Below are 24,803 nucleotides of genomic sequence, written 5' to 3' on the forward strand. Positions count from 1 at the left end.
CTGCTGTGAGGAGGAGGAGGAGGAGGATGAAGGGATTAAAGTCAATATAACAGATAGAGGTGAGAGTGAAAGGCTGTCTTGTGGAGTGATAGATGCAGACAGGAAGCTGAGTTGCTGCCAGCTTGTCTGCTGTAATGAGGGTGCTGAGTGGCTGTGTGTTTCGCCTCCATTCCTGATTGGACAGAGATGAGCGTTACGGATCCTGACTCAATGACAGTTTGTGTCCTGCGGGCTCAGTAAACAAGCACATGTACGGCAGATACAGATATGTACAAAGCATCATGAATAAACATGATTACAGGTGTTTAAGTCAATCTACAGCAAGCAAATGTTCCACAATGAGAGATAACAGGAGAGTCTGACTGCAGCGGAGTCGATTACCTGCTGAGCAAATGTAAAAAATGACGTGCATTTCTCTGCTGATGTGACACATTTCTTCAGAATACAATAATGTGAAGGAATCAGGAGAAAATTTGAAGCTGTGGTCAGTAAAAAAAAAAAATATTCACATCAAGCAAAGAGGTCAATGAGTTAATGGATTGCATTTCTGCTGCTGCTTTGACCTTTTTGCTCACCCCTTTCACCTTCTACCTGCATTCGACCCAAGTCTGATGAAACATTAAAGGTAAATACTGATCAGGCAACAGCAGAAACCAGAACACATAATCTGCCTCTCACTTACAGATTCTGCATTCATATGAGAGTATCTGTTTACAGCAATTAATCAAACCCCAATTATGTCTCTGCTGCAGAGACAATGAACAAAAGTTATAGAGAGTAATTTCATATCACCATCTGGTTTAATGCTTTAAATTGTTCTGTGATAAAATTTGTGACATTGGGAGCGTAAAAAAGTTTCTTATCATCTGCACTTTTACTTATTTACAGCTCTTAATGTGCAATTTACAACTGCCACACTTGTTTCCCTCTCATTCATTTCATCCTTCCCCTTCAGGGTCTGATGATCTGGATCCAGACCTGGCTCGTGTAGCCTCTCTGGGTTTCACCGGCTGTCTGTCCGTGGTCCACTTTAACTCCATCAGCCCTCTGAAAGCTGCTCTGCTCCACCCTGACACCAGCCCTGTCATCATCAGCGGGCCTTTGGTCCAGTCCAAATGTGGCTCCTCGGCTTCAGCCAATCCCTACGCAGCTGAGAACACACACCACCTGTCAGGTAATGTGGTTGGGACCTTGAAATCTCATATCAGTCTTAACGGAATGGGAAAACACTTTAACCACATCTTAAAGTTTGAGATGTTTCTGAGTTTGTCATCGCAAATTTGGCAATATCAAATATGCGGTGTTATGTGTTCTAACAACCAGGTGAGGAATCTTTTCTCCTGCATGTGGACAATCTAGCCCCTCCTGGAGTTTATCTTACAACCCCTGTTAGGGTCAAGACCCCAAAGGGCTGTTTACACGACAATAATTTTAGGGTGAAACAAAAAAGTATTGAGGCGTTAAGTCTCATGTTTACACGAAAATGGCGTTTTGGCTGACCTAAAACACAAACTTTTGAAAAATGACTTGCAAGTGCATCAACAGTTCAACAGCGCTGTTACAATCATTGCAGACTACAATGTTGTGCTTGTGCTGCTCAATCTGTTGAATCTGCTAACAGGGGGGGCATCTCAAAGCGATAATTTCATGCCTCCTCTCTCCTCTCTCCTCTCTCCTCCGTGGCACGGGAAGGACTTTCTAAGTTGTCATTTTGAAGGCTGTCCAAAAGCGATGATTGTGCTCGTAGGAAAGAGAAGACTGATCAGAGGAGCAATGATCAAGAAAACACATAAGCAGGCTTTATGGAAAATCACTCTCTGATTGGACGCTGCAGAAACTCCGACTTCTCTACATGAAACTTTCCAAACACAACGAAGTTTAATGAGAAAGAAAAGACGGAGCTGAAACAGGCACCGAGGATGGTTCAGAAACGGGTCATAAATCTGGGATTAAAAAGTGTTTGTTAAGACTTTAAAGCACAAAATACTGAACACAACCATCATCAAATCAATATTACAGAGGATTAAAAATGAAAACTAAAATCTGATAGATAATATCTTCCTGATACACAATAAACTAGGAAATGTAGAGATGCTGAAACCCAGTGTAATATAATGAGTTTTATACACTTATCAATACAAATGAAAGAAAGAAAATGAGATAAAAACCAGTCATTGAAGGAAAATCTGGTTGCACACATTAAATTAAAACCTTCTCTGTGTGTCTACTATGAGGTGAATCTTGTTACACCAGATCAGCATGTTTCCTCTTTGTCTTCACATTCTGTGTCTAAATTGCATGAAAGCTGATTTCCTAAACTAGAAGGGGCTCATTAATGTCATACAGTATCCTCCGTTTGCTGGGGATGACAGTGTGATCAGTGCTTTAATTAATTTGGACCACGGGGGAAAAGTTTCCTCTGGGATTTAATTTCCTCTGCGCTCGTTGTCATCCAACTTGTGATGCTTTATTAGCGTCATTGAAAAGCTGATGCTGTATTACCCCGCCTACTCTAAACGACTGTCTGATCTTGTGTCTCTTTTGTCTTTGGCTTTTGTTTTCTGTCTCCTGATCTAATTGCTTTATGTATTTGCTAATTACCCTCTCAACTTAGTACATGACCTCGCTTTGTTTCAATTTGTACTTCCTGCTTCTTGGTGCATGTTGATTATTTGTCTTTTCTTATTTTCCTCTCCTTTACTACTGTCTCTCTTTCTCCTTTTCTCTCTTTCTCTTTTAGACCAGTCTGGTTCTGTGGGTTCTGGTGAACCTTTAGTCAATGCCATGAGGACTGACTCAGCTCTGATTGGAGGTACTGAGCTTTTTCAGCGTATTGAACTGTACTTGAACAGCGACCTGTGTCATCTTCTTTCACTGCTGTAACTCTATGATGTTGTGAGTGTTCTTATCCTTCAGGTCTGAAAAGTGAAGCTTTAAACCTTCTTTTAAAGCTTGTCTCTTGTGTTATCATGGTTACTTCATCTTTAAATATAAAGAAACATTGTGACTAATACAATAAGTTACTTTGGGTCCACTTCTTATGTATTTGGTTTTTTGAGGGTGTGCTCCTGACAACCATTGTCTAGCCCAGGGGTCTACAACCTGTGGCTCTTTGACTCTTTTGAAGTGGCTCCTTGTAACTTTAAAAAATATTATTTAAACAAAGATGTTTTATTTTTCTTACAGAAAGTATTGATGATTTAAAACATCGACATTAGATAAAATCATGCATCAACATATTGTTGAACTAAACATGCATCACATCTTGCAATAAAGCCTGCCACCACTCTACTTCACCTCCTACAACACTGACAGTCCACCAACTTTCCACTTTCCACCTCAAGTTCAACACCCCTGGTAAGATAGCTAAATCTACAAAAAGATACATCTGGGAGAAAATACAGGTTGTAATTCAGTGTAGTTGGATTAATCTAACTGCCAATGTGCCGGCTTAATATGCTTGATACGTGGCAAGACATTAGAACACAACAGAAGAAAATTAAAAGTTAAGCACTATTATCAAAAAATATTAAATGTAAGTATTCTTTCAAAAGTGTTTGATTTTTGGGCAAATGTTTGAAATTCCTTTTTGTATAATTGTTGCATTTTTTTTAATCTGCAAATGTTTTAAATTTCAAATATTGTGACATTTTTGCAAATATTTTAATTTTTAGTGAAAATGTGAAAAAAAATAATTAAAATTAATGCAACTTTTGCAATTTTAGCAATTATCTTATTTTTTGCAAATTTATTACAAATTAAAAATGAAGAAATTACATATTCTTGTCCATAAATAAATAAAAAAAAAGGTTTAGGTAATTATTTACTACATTTTACTAATGTATAGTTTTTATAGTTTTTATCCACCTTTTAGTCCTTAATGTGAAGATAAAGTAGATTTTGTGGCTCCTGACTGACTTTAATCCAGGTGAGCTGAGGCAAAATGGCTCCTATGAAAGTAAAGGTTGCAGACCCCTGGTTTAGCCAGATTTCCTTCAACAAACCCCAAAAATACAAAAAAGACAAACATAGTAAGATAAAGTTTAAAAGTAAGACCTCACCCTTTTCTGGGGTAAACAAAGTTGAGCAGAAATGTTGAGCTCTTACAAAAAAAAAGTGCAGCGACGTCCGAAGCAAGACTCCATTTAAAACTCATTTAAAACTTTGTTGCTCTGCCAGCACAGATTGATTCAAAGTGAAGCCTGAAAAGGTTCAATCTATAATCGTATAGATAGAAAAGGTGAGACATGGAGAAAAGTCATTTAAAACTGTCCATTAGGCTGGCCTGGCTCTGTTTCAGTGCACAAAGGGCAGCTCACCTAATTAAACATTTGCAGGAACGACTCGCTGATGAGAAAACTTTCCCGCAGTTATCGTAAAAGGAGAGGAGTCTTTTTAATGTAACGTAGTATTAAATTGATTTCAGGCTTGTTTTGAAATTCCAATTAGGTGAAACCTGCCCTCATGCTCTTGAACGTGCTCCACTGAGCAGAAAAGTCCTATAGATACAAAAGATTGAAAATGAGTCTAATGTATTTGGAAGTTAGATTATAAAGATAATCATAACAGTGGGAAGTTAAAGTGCTGCACAACGGGAGAATGAAATGACATATTTTTTTAGATTTGAAGCATTTTTTAATATTGAATTTAAAAAAACAATTACCTGATGTGTCAGCCTTTCATATCTTTCCCCTCCAGGTGTGATAGCAGTGGTGATCTTTGTGGTCGTTGCCGGCCTCGCCATAACAGCCAGATTCCTCTACAGGAGAAAAGAGACGTATCGAAACCAGGAGGTGAAGGGAGTCAAACAGGAGGACAGTCAGGATTTCCCCTTTAACAACCAGACTGACTCTCAGAATGTCTCTGGTGAAAACCCAAAGGAGTATTTTATTTAACTGGAGGCCTGATGAGCTGGGGTGATCCGGAGCAGAGGCCGCAGACCGGGCTAAGACCTCCTGACCCTAAAGACTTCTCGCTGCACTCAGAGCTAATCAGAGACTTCGCTGACTGAAGAGTGGAAGCAAACAGGACCAGCTCGCAGGGTTGGCTTTCTGTTGCTCTGCTGTAAATTGTAAATATAAACTTGCAACAGTGTTGGACTCCTGAGGTGTTGATATCCTTGTTTTAACTGTAAATATCTCAAATGTAAATGTCGATTTAGTGTCTTTGTAACAACCTCTGGCTGATGTCACTTTATAATATCGAACTGTTGGATATGATGGTGGTATCAGTAGCTTTTGATGGCGTATAGTTGGGTAAACATAAAGCGACACTCATGGTATTTGATTTCTTCAGAGGAGGTTTGGGAATGGAGAAATGTTTGAACTGGAGTTGACAGGATGTCGTTCTCACTCCTTAGATGTTCAGCTCTCATGCCTGTTGCTTTGATCACATGATCTTGCCCATCCTTTATATGATCACACAGAGCTTTCAAGAGAGATGTCAAAAGTTTTTATCACACTTCATCATTTCAGACTACAAAATGGTGAGACAATGAATGAGAAAACATACAGTAGATACAGGTTACTAAGCAGGTGTTTCAGGTCTCATTGATGACCCAAAACTTCACATCACTTTGTGAGAATGGAAAATTCATGCTCTCTTTAAAGGTGAATGGTTTAAACCTGAGCCCAGCTTTTACATGTTCTTGGGTTTATAAAGATATAGAAAGAGTCTTTCATCTCAGTTTAGTTTCACTTAAAGCTACTGTAGGGAACCTTCTATTTGAGTTGACTTTGGCGCCCACTGTGGTGGTACCTCTCTGTAAACTTGACTGGTTGTGCGTGTTCATGAGTAAAGTTTTCTCTGACTCCCCCAAAAAAGTCAACAAGAAACTTTGCCTCAGGATTACTTCAGGATAACTTCATCATCCCTTCATTTATAGAAATTTAAAATGATGACGCAGAAACTGTCTTCTTGATACTGGTGGTCTTGTTTGTTCTTGAAGCTACAAGGATTCATAACCATTCATTACTTCAGTATGAAAAAAAATGTACTTCAGCCACATTGATAAAAAGATTCAGTAGAAGAGAGTTAATAAGTGAGGATTAGCACAACTTAGAAAACAATAATGATTCTTTAGATAGTCTTCAATCCATATTTCTGATCAATTGAAAGAATTTAAGTTTTACTCCACTTGTTTTTGGCCTTTATTGTTTAGGACTCACAGGATCATGGCCAAAACTCTCTTCAGTGACTTTATTCTAAATATGTCTACAAGACCGGCGCTATACTTCTCCTTCGAACAAGAAACCCCATGCATTTAACTCACTGATCAAACTTTAAAGATCCCTCAGGTTAGTACAGCCCACAGCAGAACAAGTTATGGTGTTGATTTAAAGCAGACTGTCGTTATGGAAAGTTAAGACACTCTAATGTGTTTGTTGTACTTTTTCTTTTACGCTAACCTGGTGTGAAATCTGGCAGAAGCCCATATTTGTCAACAGAGCTGTCATTTGCCTTTTGCTTTTGTTTTTAAATTATTTTTGGGGACTTTTTCATGCCTTTAATGAAATAGGAGAGGACAGTGGATAGAGTAGGAAATGGGGCGAGGAATGACATGCAGAAAACAGGCAGCAGGCTGGATTTAAACCAGGGGCAAACTTTATGGGGCACGACCACAGAGTGTAAAAAAAAAAAAAAGGAAGACGTCATCTTACTCAGCTAGAAGATAGGTCACCACATAAACTGCTCCCTCTGGTGGCTGGCAGAAGTGTAGGTAAAAAAAAAAAAAAAAAATCCATCTCCCCAGTCATTCCAGATGGGCAGTGGCCAAACATTAAAAAATTAATACACCTGGTAGAAACGTTTCCTAATGCCATTGTTGTGATGATTTGAAGATATTATTGGGCTGCCTTGTATCCATGTCCTTTTTTTACTGAAAAGTTTTGTTTTTTTATTAGTTATAAGAGGTTAAAAAAAGGCTTTCTGTCACATCTAACAATGTGGGCTTTTTTTCGGGGATTTTAAAATATATGGGAGGGAGAACCAAAAAGAGATTAGACTAATCACAAATTATGTTTGTCACCTGGCTCCACTCAGATTCTCTGTGAGTCCCTTAAATCCTCTACTGCACAGACTCTGACTGCACAACTGCTGCCAATGGCGGCACCTGTGACGGGGGTATTTTGGCTTCAAAACTGTACAATGATAAAAGTTGGAGCCACGCTGTCCACTCTTTATACAGTCTATGGGCGCAACATAGACCGCCAGGCCATCTGCAGCCCCAATTAGCCCCTTTTTAATTTGGAATAAGTAATTGAAATGGACTTCTCTGAAAAAATGAACACTTGTATAAAAATTAGAATGATAAAAGCTGTACTGGCTTAAATCATGTTCGCGAAAAAAAAAAAACGTTTTTGACCTGTGTTTTAGTTTTTTTGATTGGCCCATCTATCTGGTAATATTAAGGGGACACACTCTTTGACCTCTACCCCTGCAGGTCACCAGGGGGAGCTCTCATTCTCACACAGACAGTGATGATCTGTTCATCTTCACAGCTGATGTTCTCAAAGCATTGGTGGTCTTACTCATGGTCTTTATATAGTTCAGTCGCACATTAATGCTCAGTCCCTGTCTCTTTAAAAGCCAATATCATTCACTCTGCTTTCTCCACTGTGCCCACTTTCAAGTTCTCTCCTTCCTGCTGCACACCTCCTGCTGACAGCTTCCTCTCCCTCTCTGTAAATGTCTCTGAAGAGGAAAGCTTTTGATGCTGACAGCAGCACACGCTCTGCAACAGTGAAGCTGTCTGTCACCTCATTCAGTGCACACAGAGACGGCTAATGTGTTTTTGAAATGCTAATCTGCTGATGGTGATCAAAATGCAGGAGTGACTCTATCCAGGCATCAGTGATATTCTGAAAACATTAATTCTGATATTAACAAGGAAAATATATCAAGCTCTGTGATGTGTGAGAGGATTGTTGCAGATGAAGAAGCAGAAATAGGATCAGTAGCTGCAGCTGTTCTCAGAGTAACACCAACGTCTCTTTGCGAGAGCACGAAGCACAGATGGGATTTTAATGACAAAAGTTGATCAAACTTTTAAGTGAGTCTCGGCACTTAATCCCTGAGCTGATTTTTTTAGTCATCACCCCTCAACAGTAGATGAGCAGACACTGGCATTGTTTTCAGCTGTGTTTCTGTCACTGGTGTTAACAAGCACTTGCGTGTGCTGTGAGCCTCTGCTGCTTTCATTTAGCTGCAGCTGCTCGCCCTGGATCCCTCAGCCGAGTTTAAAACTAACATAGTTACACAGCTTTTCAGTGTGAAAACACAAATTTTAAGAAACGACATTCTCCAATGTATCTTAAACTTTTTGGAAAGTAAAAAGGTACATTTGTTGCTGTAAAATGTTAGATTTGTTGTTTTTCTCTCAAACCTAAGCATGTGTGTTTTTGTCTCTATTCTGGTCAGAATATCTGACTGTTCACAGAAAGCAGGGTGATGTGTTTTTGTTGGGTACTTACCTTTGACTTCTCTTAGACAAGATAAGGAGTGTGGTAATCTTTGCCCACAGAGGGCGCTGAAGTCAACTTTAACTGGAGGTCCCTCACAGCAGCTTTGAGAGACAGAAAACAGAGCTCGAGTTCAGTAAAATTTTGGTCAAGTTATCAGTTTACATTATACATACAAGAAATTGAACTCTCACAGCAGTAACATTTTTGGGAGGTATGTATGACAAGCTAAATTTATCTTCAGATAAAGTGTCAGAGTTTTTTTTCTGGCAGGTTTTGAAGTGGAGCTGACAAGTTCCCCGTGTATCTATAATAATGTAATGGTACTCAGTGTTGGTGATTGGTGAGTCAAAGTGACGTCAGTGAGTTTGAGTGACATGCCATAAAAAATGTCCAGAAGATTTTGAACATATTCTGGTTGTTTGGTTACAGACAAAATCATGTTTGATGAAAATAAAATGTTTTTTCCAAAATTTTTGATTCATTCATTCATTTTCTGAACCACTTATCTTGTTCAGGGTCGCGGGTGGCTGGAGCCTATCCCAGCTGTCATTGGACAAGAGGCGGGATACACCCTGGATTGGTCGTCAGTCAATCACAGGGCTGACACCTTGATTTACAGCACATCTAGGTCTCTATGACAACACCACGCCAGCTGATGAAGTTTATCAGTGAAAAGAGAGACCTATGTTTTCTCTTCTTCTGTGATTACTTTTGTAGTGATGGTGGAGACTGGAGCCTAACTGTCAGACAGAAAAAGGGACAGCTGTCTATATTTAGCTGCTAGCTGCGCTAAATCTAGACAGCTACTGAACTACTTACAAACTGACAGTGTTTACTTGTTGTCATGTAGCTTTCAGATATGTTTGGAGTACCAGGCAGCCGATGGCACTACCTATCATCGGCTGCTACAACGTTTGCTTGATGTCATGTTTCAAACCATATCGCTACAAAACTATACTGATAAACACCTTACCGCAGCGCGTTGTATCCTGCAAAAACTTGTCTTGAACAAAGTTTTTTTTTTTCAATCTGATCTCGATTTAATTCCAAAACATACAAACACCTCTCTTAAAGTAATTTACGACAGTGTGCGTGAGACTCTTGGCCAGAAGGTGGCGAGGCAGTCCAATTAAAACAGATCATCCTCATAGCATCTTTAAAATCATTTGTCCTTTGGATTTAAATTTTAGTCTGCTGCTGACTTAAAAGTTTCTAAAGTTTCTAAATCATCTCTTCACTTTGGTAAAGTTCTTGTTTGTTTAGTGTGAGCATATGCTTTTCCTGAACACCGTTAGCCTTCTGCATACAGAGAGGAGGGAAAGCTGTTTGGCATCCAGGAGCAAAGGAGGTCAAAGTGATTCATCATTAAGAGCCACTTAACCTCTCAGCCTGTGAAAACACTCATACACGCTCCAGGGTTCTGAGAGGATTCAGCTGCTGAGCATTGATCCCAGATGGATTCAATCAAATCACATCCTAATGGCTTAGATGTGAGTCAAGTTGCAAAGCTGAATCCTCCTGATACCCACAGGAAAGGTTCCAGTTCATCATGCAATTCAGGGTGTGTTATTCAGGCGTTTTAGAAACACTTACAGAGAAATCAGAGCTAAAGTTTAGGATGAGTCTGCCACCTCTCAAGAAGTGTTAAGGGAAAGTTTGATGCTCACACGCTGAGTCACAGTTAGTGAAAAGCACACTGATCAACTCACATCATGAAGTTTATTCAGCTGTGGATTTAACTTGAACTTACCCAGAATGCATTGCAGCAGACATCTGTGATGATGCTGTGAGCGGTAATGAGGCTTGCTGCCTGTGATTCCTTCTGTGCAGGATCCTCAGCTCCTCTCCCACTCTCCACATGATGCAGACAGAGGAAAGAAGCTGATCCTGCAGGAGATGCTCCTGGGCTCTCCTGCAGTCTGACAGTCACACTTCAGAAGCCTAAGGGGTAAAAAGTGAAGGTAATTTAAGGATTAAGATTACCTGATGTTTTATTAATTCCATCCAGGAGGTTCTGTTGAAGAAAGTGATGAATTATTTGAATTCTTACCTGACACACTGACATTGAAGAGCACTGCTGCTTTTTGTAATTCCAGTCAAAGCCTGTCATACTTTTCTCACCCAAAAGTAATTTAAAGATAATGATCAGCCTTTAAAAAACATTTGAAGGGATATGCACAGAAAAAATGTCTGTTCCAACACAGCAAGAGCTTCAATTTCAACACAGCTCATGATCATGTGAAATAAGCTTTCTTCAGATTCACTAATATCAGTATTTTTTATTAAACAGTCAGTCACCACTGGATCCAATTTACTGGGGAAGAAAACTAATCCTCCCTTTTCTGTAATGTTTAACTCCAGCTATTTCATTGAAATTCATTGTGTTCATGAGGCTTGCTGAGAGGTGGAAACAGTAAAGAATGTTTAAGGTGCTTTTAACACTTAGCCATAGACCCCCAAGACTTCAGGAACTTCCATATAGTTTGTTACATGTAAAGTAGATTTTAACAGCAAAATAGTTTTCACCCATATGTGTTTCATCCAGTTTCACATGATAAATGATGAATATTCTGCATTGGATTTCTTGAATTAAGAAAGATGATGTCATGCTGCATTCAAGTGCTCCCAGAAAATTGAAAAAAAAAACTTTCAGAGTTGTTGTGTAGCTATTACTTGTCGTCCATAAGTCTATAGGAACGACCTAAACTTGTCAAGGACTTTTCTTAACATTTTTTCTTCAGACCTTGTCCAAACAGCCAGTTAAAGTTAAAGTTAGATGCAATTTCCAAACTTAAGGGGGGTAGAAGAGATCACGTAAAGAGAGCTAATTCTCAAATTGCAGATTTGGACCATGTAAGGAGCACATGAATGCAGTAGAGATAGGGTTAAAATGTGTGAAAATTTTCTGGTAGATTTCAGGAAAGTTTCCTCAAAATTTTAAAGAGAATTTTAGGTCAGTAATATTGAAAATTTTCAGGGTTTTGCTGCTGTCATTTTTCTTAGAAATCCTAGAAAATTTGACTCAGATTTATTTATTTATTTATTTATTTATTTATTTATTTTGCTGTGTACCATGAATCACATGTGCAAAAATAAAAAATAAATAATTAAAATAAATAAATAAAACAAGCACAATTTACCATGACCAATCACCTGTCTGCAGCATTTTAACTAAGTATTTGTGGACACATGTAAGAAAAACTTACAAATACTCATCAAAATGTAGATAACATTTAGAGGCTAGCTGCAACGAAAATTCATGCCCATATTTATAAAAGTAAGACTCAGTCAGGAAAAGTTCCTGAAAACGTATTCATCATTGTATCCAAAAATGTTTCATTAGACATGGTTGCATGTCTGCTTCTAACAAACCAAATATTTCATATTTACGCTTAAAAATGACCAGGTAAATGCAATGAATATTAATTCCCAAAAATTCCCAAAAATTCCTATTAATATCTGTTAACTCCTGTTGATTTAAAAAAAAAATTCCAATGGAAAGTTTCCAACGCTAAATACCCCCAGAATTTTGCAACCCTCAGCACAAGTACCAAAAACTGTGAAAACAAGAACAAAAAGAGAGACAGCGAGGAAAAAGGTGAGCATTAGCAGAGGTTAGGAACTGAATCTGTGTGCAGAGGAGGGCTGGGGGATGGCTGAGTGGTTAAGAGGTTACCTGAGGACGATCCTGTGACACATTTCAAAGTCTAATTCATTCACAGCCATTATCAAAACTGGCCATTACAATTTCAGGATAATTGCTGAGGTTACACAGCTCCACAGTCATAATGTCAGCATGGTAATATCTAATGAATGTGTCTGCATTCTGCCCATTGCATATTTTACTCTGTTATTAATACATCATCATGATTTAATTTAATCCACCATAGAATCCAGACAGGAGTCAAGCCTTATGAATTAAAGTCCCTTCAAATAGAATTATTGACTCCTGCTAAATGTTGGAGGAGATGGATTATTTAGCTGGATTATTATGGGCTGCCCTAATTGGGCTGCATGGTGTCTGTTTAACAAGTAGTTCTGTTTAGTACACCATAGTTTTAGACTCATTGGTTATGTTTACATGCAGTCATTAATCCTTTCATATTCAGAATTCTAGCAAAAGCACAGTTGGGCATGGCCATGTAAACGCCAATAGCCCTTTTTAAAAAACCCAAATCAGGTTACTCTTTTTCTAACCTGAATATTTGGTTATGTCTTTGCCTATCAGGATGTCCCCATTGAAAGGAACATTAGTTTGTGTTCTGCATATGCTCTGTTCGCAAGGAATTTTGGTCTTTTGGGTACAGGAAGTCTGCTTTGCTGTGGCTTTTGTTTCTACTGTTGCTATGGATAAATTAACAAGAAGCTGAAATGACACACTTGTCAAGTCGTTTTGTCTTTTTTTTCAGCAGAAAATGTCTTTTTCGACTTAATATGAGCCACATTCACCTGACCAGTCCAGAAAAATGTCTTGTTTCAAGTTATTAAAAGACAAAATGAAGTCTAAAAGGCTTGTAACAAGTTTTAAAAAATCTGCCAATGGAACAAGTTAAAAGTTGCTTGTATAAAGACAATCTAGTTTCAAGCAATTTTTCTTCTTCCATTGGCAATTTTTCTTACTTGTTACAAGCAGTTTAGACCTAATTTTTGTCTTGAAACAACTTGAAACAAATGGCTCATATCAATTATAACATGACAATTTTTGTTAAAAATACGAAAAAAAAAAACCCATTTAATTAGGTTTCAGATTTTTGCATTACACACATTTTTTATGACATTTTCCATGTGTCGAGATGTCTGTGTGTCACTGTTTCGATCGGGATACCATATAAACAGGCATTATCTTGTTTGCTCACACATGTACATGGGTTATTACCTCTGCCAAGGACATTATGTTTTTGGGAGAGGTTGTCTGTCTTCCTGTTTGTTTGTTTGTTTGTTTGTTTGTTTGTCTGTAAACAACATAACTCAAAAACCAACAAACAGATCTTGAGTAAATTTTCAGGAAATGTTCAAAATGGGATAAGAAAGAAGTGATTAAATTTTGGAGGTGATCTGGATCACTGTCTGGATCCAGGATTTTTTTAAAGTATTTTTTGTCATTGTGAGATAGGGCTGTTTTCCCCATATGTGCATATAACTCCTGGATAAATGGTCGGATTGCTTTGCAAAACAATTCAAGACAAGGTCACCATAATTTTTGACAGATGTGAAAGTACGATCCAGATACTGGCAATATTCTGGATACTAAGATCCGGGAGCAGACAGTCTGCTGAAAGGGAGCATAACATTAAAGTAGGACTAAAGTGTTGCGTGACAATCACAATAGGCTTGACGAGGTCTGCGCTCTCCGAGTGCTTTTCTAGTTTGAACTGTTTCTGAAACTGGAATATTGACCTTAACCCCAATACTGACTGCATGTAAATGTAGCCACTGACTCTGGATCTGGATTTCTAGCACTCATCCAGAAGGTGACAGTGACATTTACAGAAGCTCAAGGACTCTTTACAGAGACTTCTTCTTGAGTGGGTATCAAACAATCTGCCAGCCTTTCAGATGAGCTCTCAGGATGTAGACAGACTGTGCAGAATACCAGATACACTCGCTCCATTTGTGGTGTTCACAGATAAGATGAGTCTGATTGAGAGCCAAATGTTTTATTGATTTCTCTTCTACAGTCCAAAACTGCCAAAAGGGGGAAAACTTGAAGAGAAGTGGTTGAGTCAGAAGATGATTGATGGGTGGATCAGGCAACACGGTGCTGAAAAGCTGAAGTTCAACTTGTAACCAAACTTCATGTTTTAACGGTTGTTGTAATCTGCTGAGGCTTCAAAAGTGTAAAACTAAAAGTCTACAACCGATCTGTATTCAGAACAGAGGACACATAACATCAGCTGTCTTTACTCTGAATCAATGGACGGTTTTCATCTCACTGATTAATAACGTCTTTCCCTGTAGTGGCACATCAAAAACACAACGTTGAGATCAAACAGGTCTGCTGATAAAAGCTGCTTTGATTAGAGCCCCACCATGTTTGTCATGATGCTCAGCTGGAGGGAATCTGTCTGCTTGAGTCATGCTGCTGTTAATTATCCAGACCACCCACCGCACGGTTAATATCCTGAAACACTGAGGAGAGCTCCAGCTGAAGAGTTTGAAGTCAGAGAAAGGAGTTTTTTATGTGGCTGAGCGTCCTACACATAGAAAAGACGTAAGCGTCGAGAGTGTTATCAGACGTGATCCATCTCTTGTTGCATACTCAAGATTATCAGCTCAATCCTGTCTTAAAGTAAGAGCTAGCTTTGGTCTGATCCCTTATTAAAAAGAACTCACACGGCTAATCTGAGATGGAGAAATAACAGCAGAACAGAGGGGAACAACTTTTACATCATGGCTGCCTGCAGACAAACACTTGTGAAGGATTATCCTCAGACTCTCAGTCTGCCCTCCAAAACATTTCCAGCTCCCCCTCTCTGTCTGACAGTCTGATACGTATCACAGCAGAGCCAGCTTATGGCCTTTCTATCATATAATAAATTGCTACCTCTGCAAACTCTTATCAGGTAAGTGGAGAGCCCTGGAGAAGAGGGAGCAGGCCTTCAACAAGCAGAGTCTAGACAGACTTTTTTTTATGCATTGACTCTTTTCTTTATTCTGCTCCTCTTATGAGAAGTGACAGTGATCTTGTTCAAAACGCAGACAACATGTAATCCTGCAAAACACAAGCATTTAAGGCAGACAACCTTAAATTATTTAAAGGACTTCTCATCCTTCTCTGAGGTACTTTGTTGTAGTGGTGCTCTTATCCCTCAGCTTCGCTGTTAAAAAGGGTCGTCGGTATAGGTCACCCCAATTTTGTCTGCTGAACTCTCACTCTAAGTTATCACACTACAAGTCAATTAAACCGATTATCAGAGGTGTTGGAGTTTGGCCTTTTCAGAGGATAAAACTCTCCTTTTATAAGAGCTAATTTCCCCATACTGTGCTCATGGGAATAAGTTGAAACAGACAAGTTAGTGAGGATGATGTAATGTCTGTCAGATGAAGCCCTCCCTGTTTTAAATTTTTGAACATCAGGAATGTTCAGGGGCAGAGATACAGATGTTTCATTAAGAAAGTTTGTTGAATACAATCTTTCATGAAATATGTTTATGAATCAGCTCATTTGTTTGGAGTTACTCGTTATGTCTTGTCTAATACGTTAAGTTCACCTTTGTGTTTCATCAGTTTTGTCTTTCATGTTTATCTTGTCAAGTTTTGTTTGTTTGTCATGTCTTTCCTCTTGTTTCAGGTCATGTCTTGTCTTGCCCTGGTGTTTTCCCACCATTGTGAGTGTCATTCCTGCTCCTCATTGTTTCCACCTGTGTCACTTTACCTACTCTATGTAAGGCCATGTCCACGCGTAGCCGGGTATTTGGGAAACCGCATATATTTTTACACGTATATGCCTGTCATCCACACGAAACCGCAACTTGACATCACTAAAAAGGATGTTCTGAAAACTCTGGTTTCATGGTTCAATGTGGATGCTGGGCAACAGTTTTCAGTTACCAAACTTAACAGCTGAATGATGGGGGCTCATTTTGATTTGCTGGCCCAGATTTCACATCTGGAAAACACTGACAAATATGGGTCTGGCGTGCCCCGAGTCGCACTTATCGGCAGATTTGCCCACAGTACTCATCAATGAAAAAACCCGGCTACGTGTGGACATGGCCTAAGTCTGCGTCCCTCCCCTGTCCTGTGCCAGATCGTCATGTCATGTCTCGTCATTGAAGTATTTTTCTACCTTAGTTTGAGAGTTTGTTTTGCATCTTTTCCTTCCAGGGTAGCTGTGATTTTGTGTTCAATACTTTGTTTATTAAAATGAAAAGAATTTTCTTTTTTGTTGTTGTTTTTTCGGAAGTCCTGCATCTGGATCTTTCCTGCCAGAATTGTTGTCGTTACTGTAAATTTCTAACCCTTCACTGTTTGTAAACAGAAACATTGCTGTGTACAATGGTTTGGCGAGATATGCAATGAAAAGAATCACCAAAATATACCAGTTTTACCTAAAATACTCACTTTGAAGTACGGTATAGGGCTCCCAGCATTGTGTAAAATTAGTGAGTGGATGGAAGACAGAAGGTAGACAGATTTTCAGTGGACAGATGTCTTTGGTGGAGAAATCCAGTTTACAAACCAGGGAGGGCTTTAAAAACGCACAAGTCACTGGATGTTTATGACTACAATATCTGTGGACATTTACAGACAGTGAATTATCAAGACATAAACCTGGGTCAATGAACCAGAAAACTCTGCCAAGACACAGACCACTGAGTATGAGACCTGAATCGTGATAAGGGAGCCAGATAACTGTCTAAGACAACTGCACCAAATATTTATCAGAGTATAATTGTTTTTTACATTTCAACATTGCCAATTATCATGGTCAATATTGGCATCTAAATTTACCACAGATGTCACTGGTGTTTTGGTGTAGAGTGTGACTTTGTTAGCTGGTGACTGTTGGCTGATATTTAATGACACGACCGGCTGAATGTCTTCACTTGGCACGGTCACTCTTAATTCCAAAACACCAGTTGCTCTGTAATGGTGGTGAATCTGTCAAAATTCCACAGAAGTTGACTCCTTGGTCTGGTATCATTTCTGAAAACCAACCACAACCATTACAGACAGTTTTATGCTACCTACATTTTTAAATTCAGAGTACAAGAATCCTTATTTTTTTAATAAATGGAACTTGATGTTATAAAGAGGATCTGTTTAAATTGGACTGCCTTGCCACATTCTGGCCTGGAGTGTCACACACACTGTCATACAAATGTGACTTTTAACCAGGCGTGTGTTTGTTTTGGAATTAATTTTCTTTGTTCACAACAACTTTTACCAGATACAACCCAATGAGGTAAGGTATTCATCAGTACAGTTACGTAGCGCTGTTGTCTGAAGTGTGACAACAAGCAAACATAATTTTGTACTGTATATCACAAGCCTGCTTTATGTAGCAGCTAATAGCAGCCCATTGTGTATCCAATGTGTCAACAAGCAAACTGACATTTCGTACAGTAGTTTAGTAGCCATCCATACCTAGCGCTGACAGACAGATGCTGCAAGACGAGCAATTTACATGAATCCTGGTTAAGTCCTGCCAGTCATCCACCAAGCAGAGCTAATGTAACCTCACTCTTCATTTAATTGCTAAACTCTCAAGTTTGAACGGACCACTGCAGAATAACTGCTGACTGTGGGTTGAAATGAATATTAGCACAAACAGTTTAGCCCCTGTTAGCCTTTAGCTTGTGCCCTGTCACTCTCCTGTTAACTTTCCTCTTCTCTTCTGTCCTTTTTCTGTCTGACAGTCAGGCTCCTGTGTCCACCATCCCTACAAGATTAGTCACAGATTTTGTTTTTAGCACTAAACTTCATCAGCCAGCGTGGTGTTGTCATTGAAACCTAGAAGTGCTGTAAATCAATCTGGTCCTGCTTGACCAGAGTAGGAAGCTAAGAAGTAGGCTTTCAAAATAACCTGTAACCTGTAATACTGGCACTGATAATCTCATTTTAATGTGTGGATTATGATCAGGCACATATCTAGAAGGGAGACTTTTTCAAATCACTTACAAACTCCTCACAGCCCCGTTGATGCCAAAATGCACGCAATTTGTCATACTAGGTTTTATACAGACAGGAAGCTAACCCTTGTCATGTCAAGCTGTTTGCTCTAAATCACCCGTCTCCCCAGTTTATTAGAAAAGAGAGGCAAGAAAATGGAGATAAACTGTTTTCTCTTAATCATTTTGGTCCTCAAACAACATTATTTCTTCTTTATCGGATCCATTGTTTTTTCCAAATCTTATTTACTGCCTGTTAAAAACTCTGTACTCGTATAATTTAGAAACTAGTTTCAAGATAAAAGACCCATTAGAGACTCCTACTTTCTAATAAACATGTCCACCCTGTCCTTTTCTGCTGTCAGTCCCCACAGTTACTCAGTGTCGTTAACATTTCAAGACTTTGTCTTCCAGTGTCAAAGTGTCTTATGCTGCTCCTCTCCCATTACACCCACCTACATCCTGACATTTACACTGGAGTCCTGTTTCCTTGCTACCTCACCACAGACACAATGCTATTTTCAGACACAGCCCTCCGATTCTAAATGCCGTCTCCGCTACAGTTTACTTTTGTTTCTGTCAGCCACTTAGTTTCTCCAAGCTTGCTTCTCGGCCTCAGACCTCCAGTCTACACCTTTAATCTCAAACTTTCCTGCATAATTTCCCTCTGACTGAATATTAATCAGTGTACCTTGCCTGTTTAGTTGTGATAAAACACAGGGAGACTGTGCTCAGAATTCAGATGAAGCAAGCAAAGGCTCAACAGTTTTTAAACTCTGCAGGTTAAAAGAAGAGTATCTGTCTCCTGTTGTGTTTTTATAACAGTTTCATTTTATTTAGTTGAACCGAGACTGAATATGTTTTCACATGGACCAAGAATAGAGAGTTTATCAATCCTCCATGTTGGCATTTAAAATGTTGCTAGCTTAACTTTATCGCTGGTATCCCGGAGTGAAGAACAATGAACCAATGTTCTGGCAGCATTTTCCTGCTAATAGGCAGAATCGGAGAAAAGTTTAACCCTGTTAAACCTTTTTCAATCAATTAGTGTCACTATTTGAACACATAGCAGGAGAAAAGTTAAGCAAAGTTCCCTCATGCCCACATTTGAGAAAGTTGGATGAAAGTTTCTGTAAAGGTGTGTCAGGGTGTTGTTGGTTGTTTATTAGTGGTGATTCAATTTTAAACACTGGGCTGTCAGCGAAATAATTCAAGTATGGTCACTAACTGACACCTGTATCACCCAGCATTCGACCCAATTTGGTAACCCCAGGAGAAATATTTTCAGCTCCAATGAGGTGGCTTTTGGCGCTGAGGGAATCATTAGTGCTATCCCGGGCATGCTGTCTGAACGGACACAACAACCACTGAGAAACATCACACAACATATCTCACAATTTATTCGCCCAGTTTGACTGCGAGAAAAATGTCTGCGGGTAATGAATTAAACATAGCAGCAGGTAAAAATATATTAGTGCTTACAGGGGGGAGCATGAATAATGTATTTGCAAATAGATCTATTTAAACCAAGATAGCCTTTCTCGACTCGTTTGTGTTCACAGAAAGAAGCAGCGCGGAGGCAGAGCTGACGGCTATAGTTTAATTTCCCCATCGGGCAGATTTGGCCCTGTTGAAATGAGGTTTTAGAAAGCATTCTCATTTCTTCAGGATATATGAAGCATTTGTAAAGGAAATGTTTGCCTGAGTGAGTGAAATGTTAGTGAAAGTGTCTGTTTTCACCAAACGTGGTGACAGCATTAGTCACCTGTTGTCAGCTGCTGAGTTTAAATGACATGAAACTTGAAATCAAATGACAATTGCCAATCTCAAAAAGGAAATAACACTGCCACACAACTTTGGTATAACAGCATGCTATTCTAACATTGTAGAGAGTTCAGTGTCTTTGTAAGGCAATGGTTTGGCTACAGTTTTAGGCCAAAGAAATTGCAGTCTGTGAAAAAAGTGCGGTTTTATTTATCAAATCAAAAATCTATTTTAAAAAAGTGTTTAATAACAAACAAATAAAAGCACTTTTAAATAGATAAATAAATGACTAAATAAATAAATAAATAACATAAACATAATACAGTTTCAGACCTGAAAAAATACTAATAAATTACCATCTACTACTTTAAAGCTCCTCTAAGGAATCTTCAACTTTTTTTTTAAGTCTGGACTCCCCTAAGGACAAAGATGTATCTTGAACTGCTTGTTTCAAAAGAATATGACTACACTGAATTAATTTTGTCATGGGAAGGTCAGTTTTCTATTGCACAAATAAATAATTCCGATAGTTAATCAGGTTAAAAACCCCTCGTTAAAGCTATAACCCCTTATAATTTCAGCCTGTATTTGGGTTCTTTAACCATTTTATACCTATAACTATGATCCTCCGTTTGTCACGTTTACTGTTAAAAACATTATTCAATAAATTGTTCTGTGCACAAACACTGTAATTTTTTTTTCTCAGGGTATTTTGCCATACAATTTGCATTCTGAGACTGGAGTCCATAGACTGTATAATTAATGGACGTAGTCTCCCCGACGTCACCCGTCTGTTTCTGAAACTGACTTTTGAAGCAGATCGGCTATTGCTGCCATATTGGTAGTGACAGGGGCTTCCAGTACAGCTATAGAGCGCCTGTCAATCACATGATCTGAGCTGTACCTCTGATTGGGTGAGCTTGCAATTTTAGTATCCTCACAACTACCAAGTAAGAAAAAAAATTCATCCCCGTTCAGTGTGCCAATAGTACAATTAACGATTCATACGTGAGACATTTTTTGAACCAGGCTGTAAATAGGTTAATTTCTGCTGTGAAAACAGCTTTTTGGGCTTGGTGTGTATGTGACTTCTGGTACTTTAGGAGCCAGCTTCAAGCAGACACTTGAGAAACAGCAGATTTTAGCACTTCAGCATTGTCTCATATTTTTACACTGGAGGTTACTGCTTGCTCAAGTCACACTAAAATTGCCTCTCTACCCATAACAGGTGGATGTGCATATACTATTACATGATCTATATGTAAAGGTTGCTAATAATGGACTTAGACCAGGTGAAGCCACAGTTTTCTCTTATTTTCATCTTTCATTCTCATCTCTTTCCCCCTCTATCCTTGTTTTCCTTTTTTACTTTAAACAGGCTGCAGGCGGCTGATAGCAGGCCTTCAGTCAGAACGAATGGAGCTGTGATGTTTCCATCAGCAGACAGACAAGTGACTGAACTCCCTGCTGTGTCTCTGAGCCCCTGAAACCACATCAGGCCCCCTCCTGCTTTCCATCTCACCCTTTCACCTTTTCGCCTTTTTTCCAAGGCTTCTGTCGGCCCTTTGTCTCGCCCTGTCTCTCTATCTCACTCTGACTTCTTTCAGTCCTCCAACAAAACATTTCTAGCCCAGGACTGTCTTTATTCCCCCATCACCCCCTTTGACTTCTCTTTGTGTGCTGCAGGAACCATGAAAAATGTCTGCATTTAGACAGCAGGGTGCCATTACTCACCATTTAGAGGACTCTTTCTTTGATTGATCCTGTTGTGTTGGTCAGGGTATCAGGATTTCAGATCATTTGCTAGTGTTTGGGTTGTGCCCAGGACCGAACATCAGATCTGTCAACACAAACACTCTCCATCAGTTTTTCCTCACCAACGTTTGGACATTCAGGCTAAACTGGAAGAACTTTCTTCTCTTCTTGAAATAAGCTGCACTTTCTCAAGCACATTCTGACAAGGTCGAGGCTAGATGCCAAACAGTGTTGCTGCTGCAATCAACATTTCAAACCATTACAATGTGTGTTATCGAACTGAATATGACAAGTCTAAAAGGAGGAACATAAAAGGAGACATTGTTCACAAGAATTTGAATCCTGTTGTAAGGAACTGTGCAACAAGTCGGGACAAAGAGAAAAATCGCAATGGAACTCAAGATGTATTTTTGAAAACTTTTGAAGATTGTTGAGATATCTCTGTTAGTAGGTGTTGAGGTGTTCTTGGGAAAAAGTTGTGGGAAGGTTGGCCAGTATTGATTTGAAGGCCTGACTGAACAATCCAATAACTCTGAACTTCTAGATTTCTGCTGCCAAATCTGACACCAGCCTGTCCCTGAACAGGGATTCTCAACCCACTGACCGCTTTCAAAAATAGTTTCAGTCCATATTGTGTTGAAAGGTCAGTATTGATGTTTTTTAATCAATACTGGATGTTTTCCATAGTACACAGAGTTGTCACCACGATTTGTTTATTCATAATGATAGGGGAGCTTTTCATGAGCTGAATGCTTGAGGGCCTGTGTCCACTGCCAGGGTAGTTTTGTATTTGCAGTGCTTCTTTATGCAGTTTATGGTTTTCAGTGCTAAGCAAGTACAAAATGCCTTCAGTATCAGCTGTTTGTCAGATCTCTTACATTGCTCTCTTTTAAGATTACTCAATACCACCTCTACACTTACCAGTGTCACTTCTCCTTCACCAACTTATTAGAGTCAATAAGGGGCAGGACTAACAAAAATAACATTCCAACAACAGTGGAAGAGGAGAAACTGCCCCCCCCCCCCCCCCCCCCCCCCCCCCCCCCCCCCCCATTTATTTTTTCTCAATTTTGAGTTCTCAGGCTGTTCACAACATTGGGGCATGATACTTTTCCACTTTTTTTATCAACATTTTTAAAGATTTAGTTTCACAAATTAGAAGCATGAAGAGAAATTTCAAGAAAGACTTTGTTGCCCCAGCAAAGTGCTGCCAGTAAGGACAAAAAGTATCATGGACAAAAGCCTGATAAATAATATAGTATGCATAGGCCCTTAAAAAGGAACTAGTGGACATAGGCCCAAAAAAGGAAACAAGTGGACATGGGTCCTTAAAACATAAGAAGTCAATGGATTTAAGCAATAAATAAATAAATGAATAAATAAAATCAATTAAAAAAAAAAAAAAAAGGATTTGACTATGAAAAGGAACTACTGGACATAGACCCTTAAAATGACCCAATGGAAACAGCCCCAAAAAAAGTAGTGGAGATTGACCACAAAAATAACCCATTAGACATAGGTTCAAAGAATGATCCAAAGGTTACAGATTAAAAAAAATGACTATAGCGGATTTAGGCTCTAAAAGGGGCCCAGTGTACATAGGCCCTTAAAAAGCTAGTATGCATTGACCCAAAAAAGGAAACCAGTGGACATGGGCCCTAAAAACAAAACAGCTCAATAGATTCCAGCAAAAAACAAAAAACCAAAAAAAAAAAAAACCCCAAAGTATTTAGACTGTGAAAAGGAAATACTGGACATAGGCCCTTAAAAAATCCCAATGGAAACAGGCCCTAAAAAAGTAGTGGAGATTGACCACAAAAATAACCCGCTAGACACAGGCACCAAGAATGATCCAAAGGTTACAGGTTAAAAAAAATGACTAGTGGATTTAGGCCCTAAAAGTGGCCCAGTGTACACAGGCCTTAAAAAAGAGCTAGTGGACAAAGGAACTAATGAACATAAACCTTAAAAAAGACTGACTGGATATGGGCCCCAAAAGTGAACTGGTGGATGTAGGCCATAAATTGACCCAGCAGAGCACAGTCTCTAAAAAGGAACCTGTGGACCTATATCCTAAAAAAGAAACTACTGGATATAGGACCCAAAAAATCTAGTTGATTTGGGCCCAAAAAAGGAACCGGTGACCCTGTGAATGACAGCTCTGACTTTGTTGGTCAATCTTTTTTCCTTTCAACTCTGGATCAAGAATAAAATGTAAAACCATTTCAGTTGCTGACATATCACATCACCTACAGGAAATACCCCACACCTATCACAGAAAATTCAGCGTTATCATGTGATCTATTTCTTTTGATCCACATTCGGCTCTGATGACAAAGTGTTTGTAGTAAAACCCCCTGCTGCTGCTGAGTGCAAATAAATCTGAGCAGCCTGAAGTGATCCTAATCAATTCAGCTAAGACCCAATCTTCAGCCGGCATAAACATGCCCAGCTCAGGAGATTGGAAAGTAGTGATTAGACTGCCTTCGAATTTAATTTGGGTTTCAAGAGTCAAGACATGAACCAGACAGAGCTGAGTTTTGAAGAAGTTTGCCATGAATGGATCAGATCAAAACAATGGGCTTTGTGACACTGTGGATTTTCAAACTTCTCTATAATAAAGAGAGTGAAGTCAGGAGTGTGAAACATGTTTTGTTTTTTAATTTGAGTCTTATGAAACTTGTGAACATTAGTCAACTTGCTCATACTGGGGCATGAATACCAAACTGGTGATTAGTCTTTGCAGGAACCAAATGATTGCACAAAGCTGGTAATTATTAAACTTGTACAGCAAGGAGCAACATCATTTCTCAAAAATTAAAGGCATGTTCCCTATACAACAGTCAAATTAACTACAATAATTTAAGAAAAGAAAACAGTACTTAGAGTATGCATAAAAAACACTGACATAAACATCTTCTGGCAAACTGTGGAAATGATAAAATTACCTGTCTGTGAAGAAATATTCTTGGCGGGAAAGCCCCTTAAGATGAATTATCTTGCTTACAAGGAGGCCCCAAATATTAACAATATTAATAACAACACAAGTCAAAGGATAAAACAAAACTTACTAATAATTCCAATGAACCACAGGAAAAAAAACTGACAAAAGCCACAAGAAAGACCCAAAACAAGGAATTGTGAAAGACCCAAGGAACCCTGCAAACAAAACTTAATGAACTGAAACACAGAGACTTGATACACAGAG

General features: G+C 39.0%; 1 protein-coding gene and 1 long non-coding RNA gene across 2 annotated transcripts in view; one reads left to right on the forward strand and one right to left on the reverse strand.

The window, feature by feature from the left end:
* The window catches only part of LOC141803994 (contactin-associated protein-like 4), a 142,636-nt gene extending 133,749 nt beyond the window's left edge, over nt 1–8,887 (forward strand). The window contains exons 22-24 of the mRNA XM_074688170.1: nt 956–1,174; nt 2,741–2,812; nt 4,699–8,887. Of these exons, the coding sequence (XP_074544271.1) occupies nt 956–1,174; nt 2,741–2,812; nt 4,699–4,895 (488 nt within the window). The 3' untranslated portion in view covers nt 4,896–8,887. The remainder of the gene's footprint in view (nt 1–955; nt 1,175–2,740; nt 2,813–4,698) is intronic.
* On the reverse strand, nt 1,075–24,803 carry LOC141803995 (uncharacterized). The gene is made up of 6 exons (XR_012599625.1): nt 24,667–24,803; nt 21,575–21,680; nt 10,213–10,403; nt 8,472–8,563; nt 4,664–4,759; nt 1,075–1,150 (listed from the first exon to the last, which is right to left on the reverse strand). It is a non-coding gene; the product is annotated as an uncharacterized LOC141803995 (long non-coding RNA).

The sequence above is a fragment of the Halichoeres trimaculatus genome, unplaced genomic scaffold (genome assembly GCF_033239565.1).
Source record: "Halichoeres trimaculatus isolate MK-OKI-2021-1 unplaced genomic scaffold, fHalTri1.1 fHalTri1_scaffold_15, whole genome shotgun sequence".
NCBI lineage: Eukaryota > Metazoa > Chordata > Actinopteri > Labriformes > Labridae > Halichoeres > Halichoeres trimaculatus.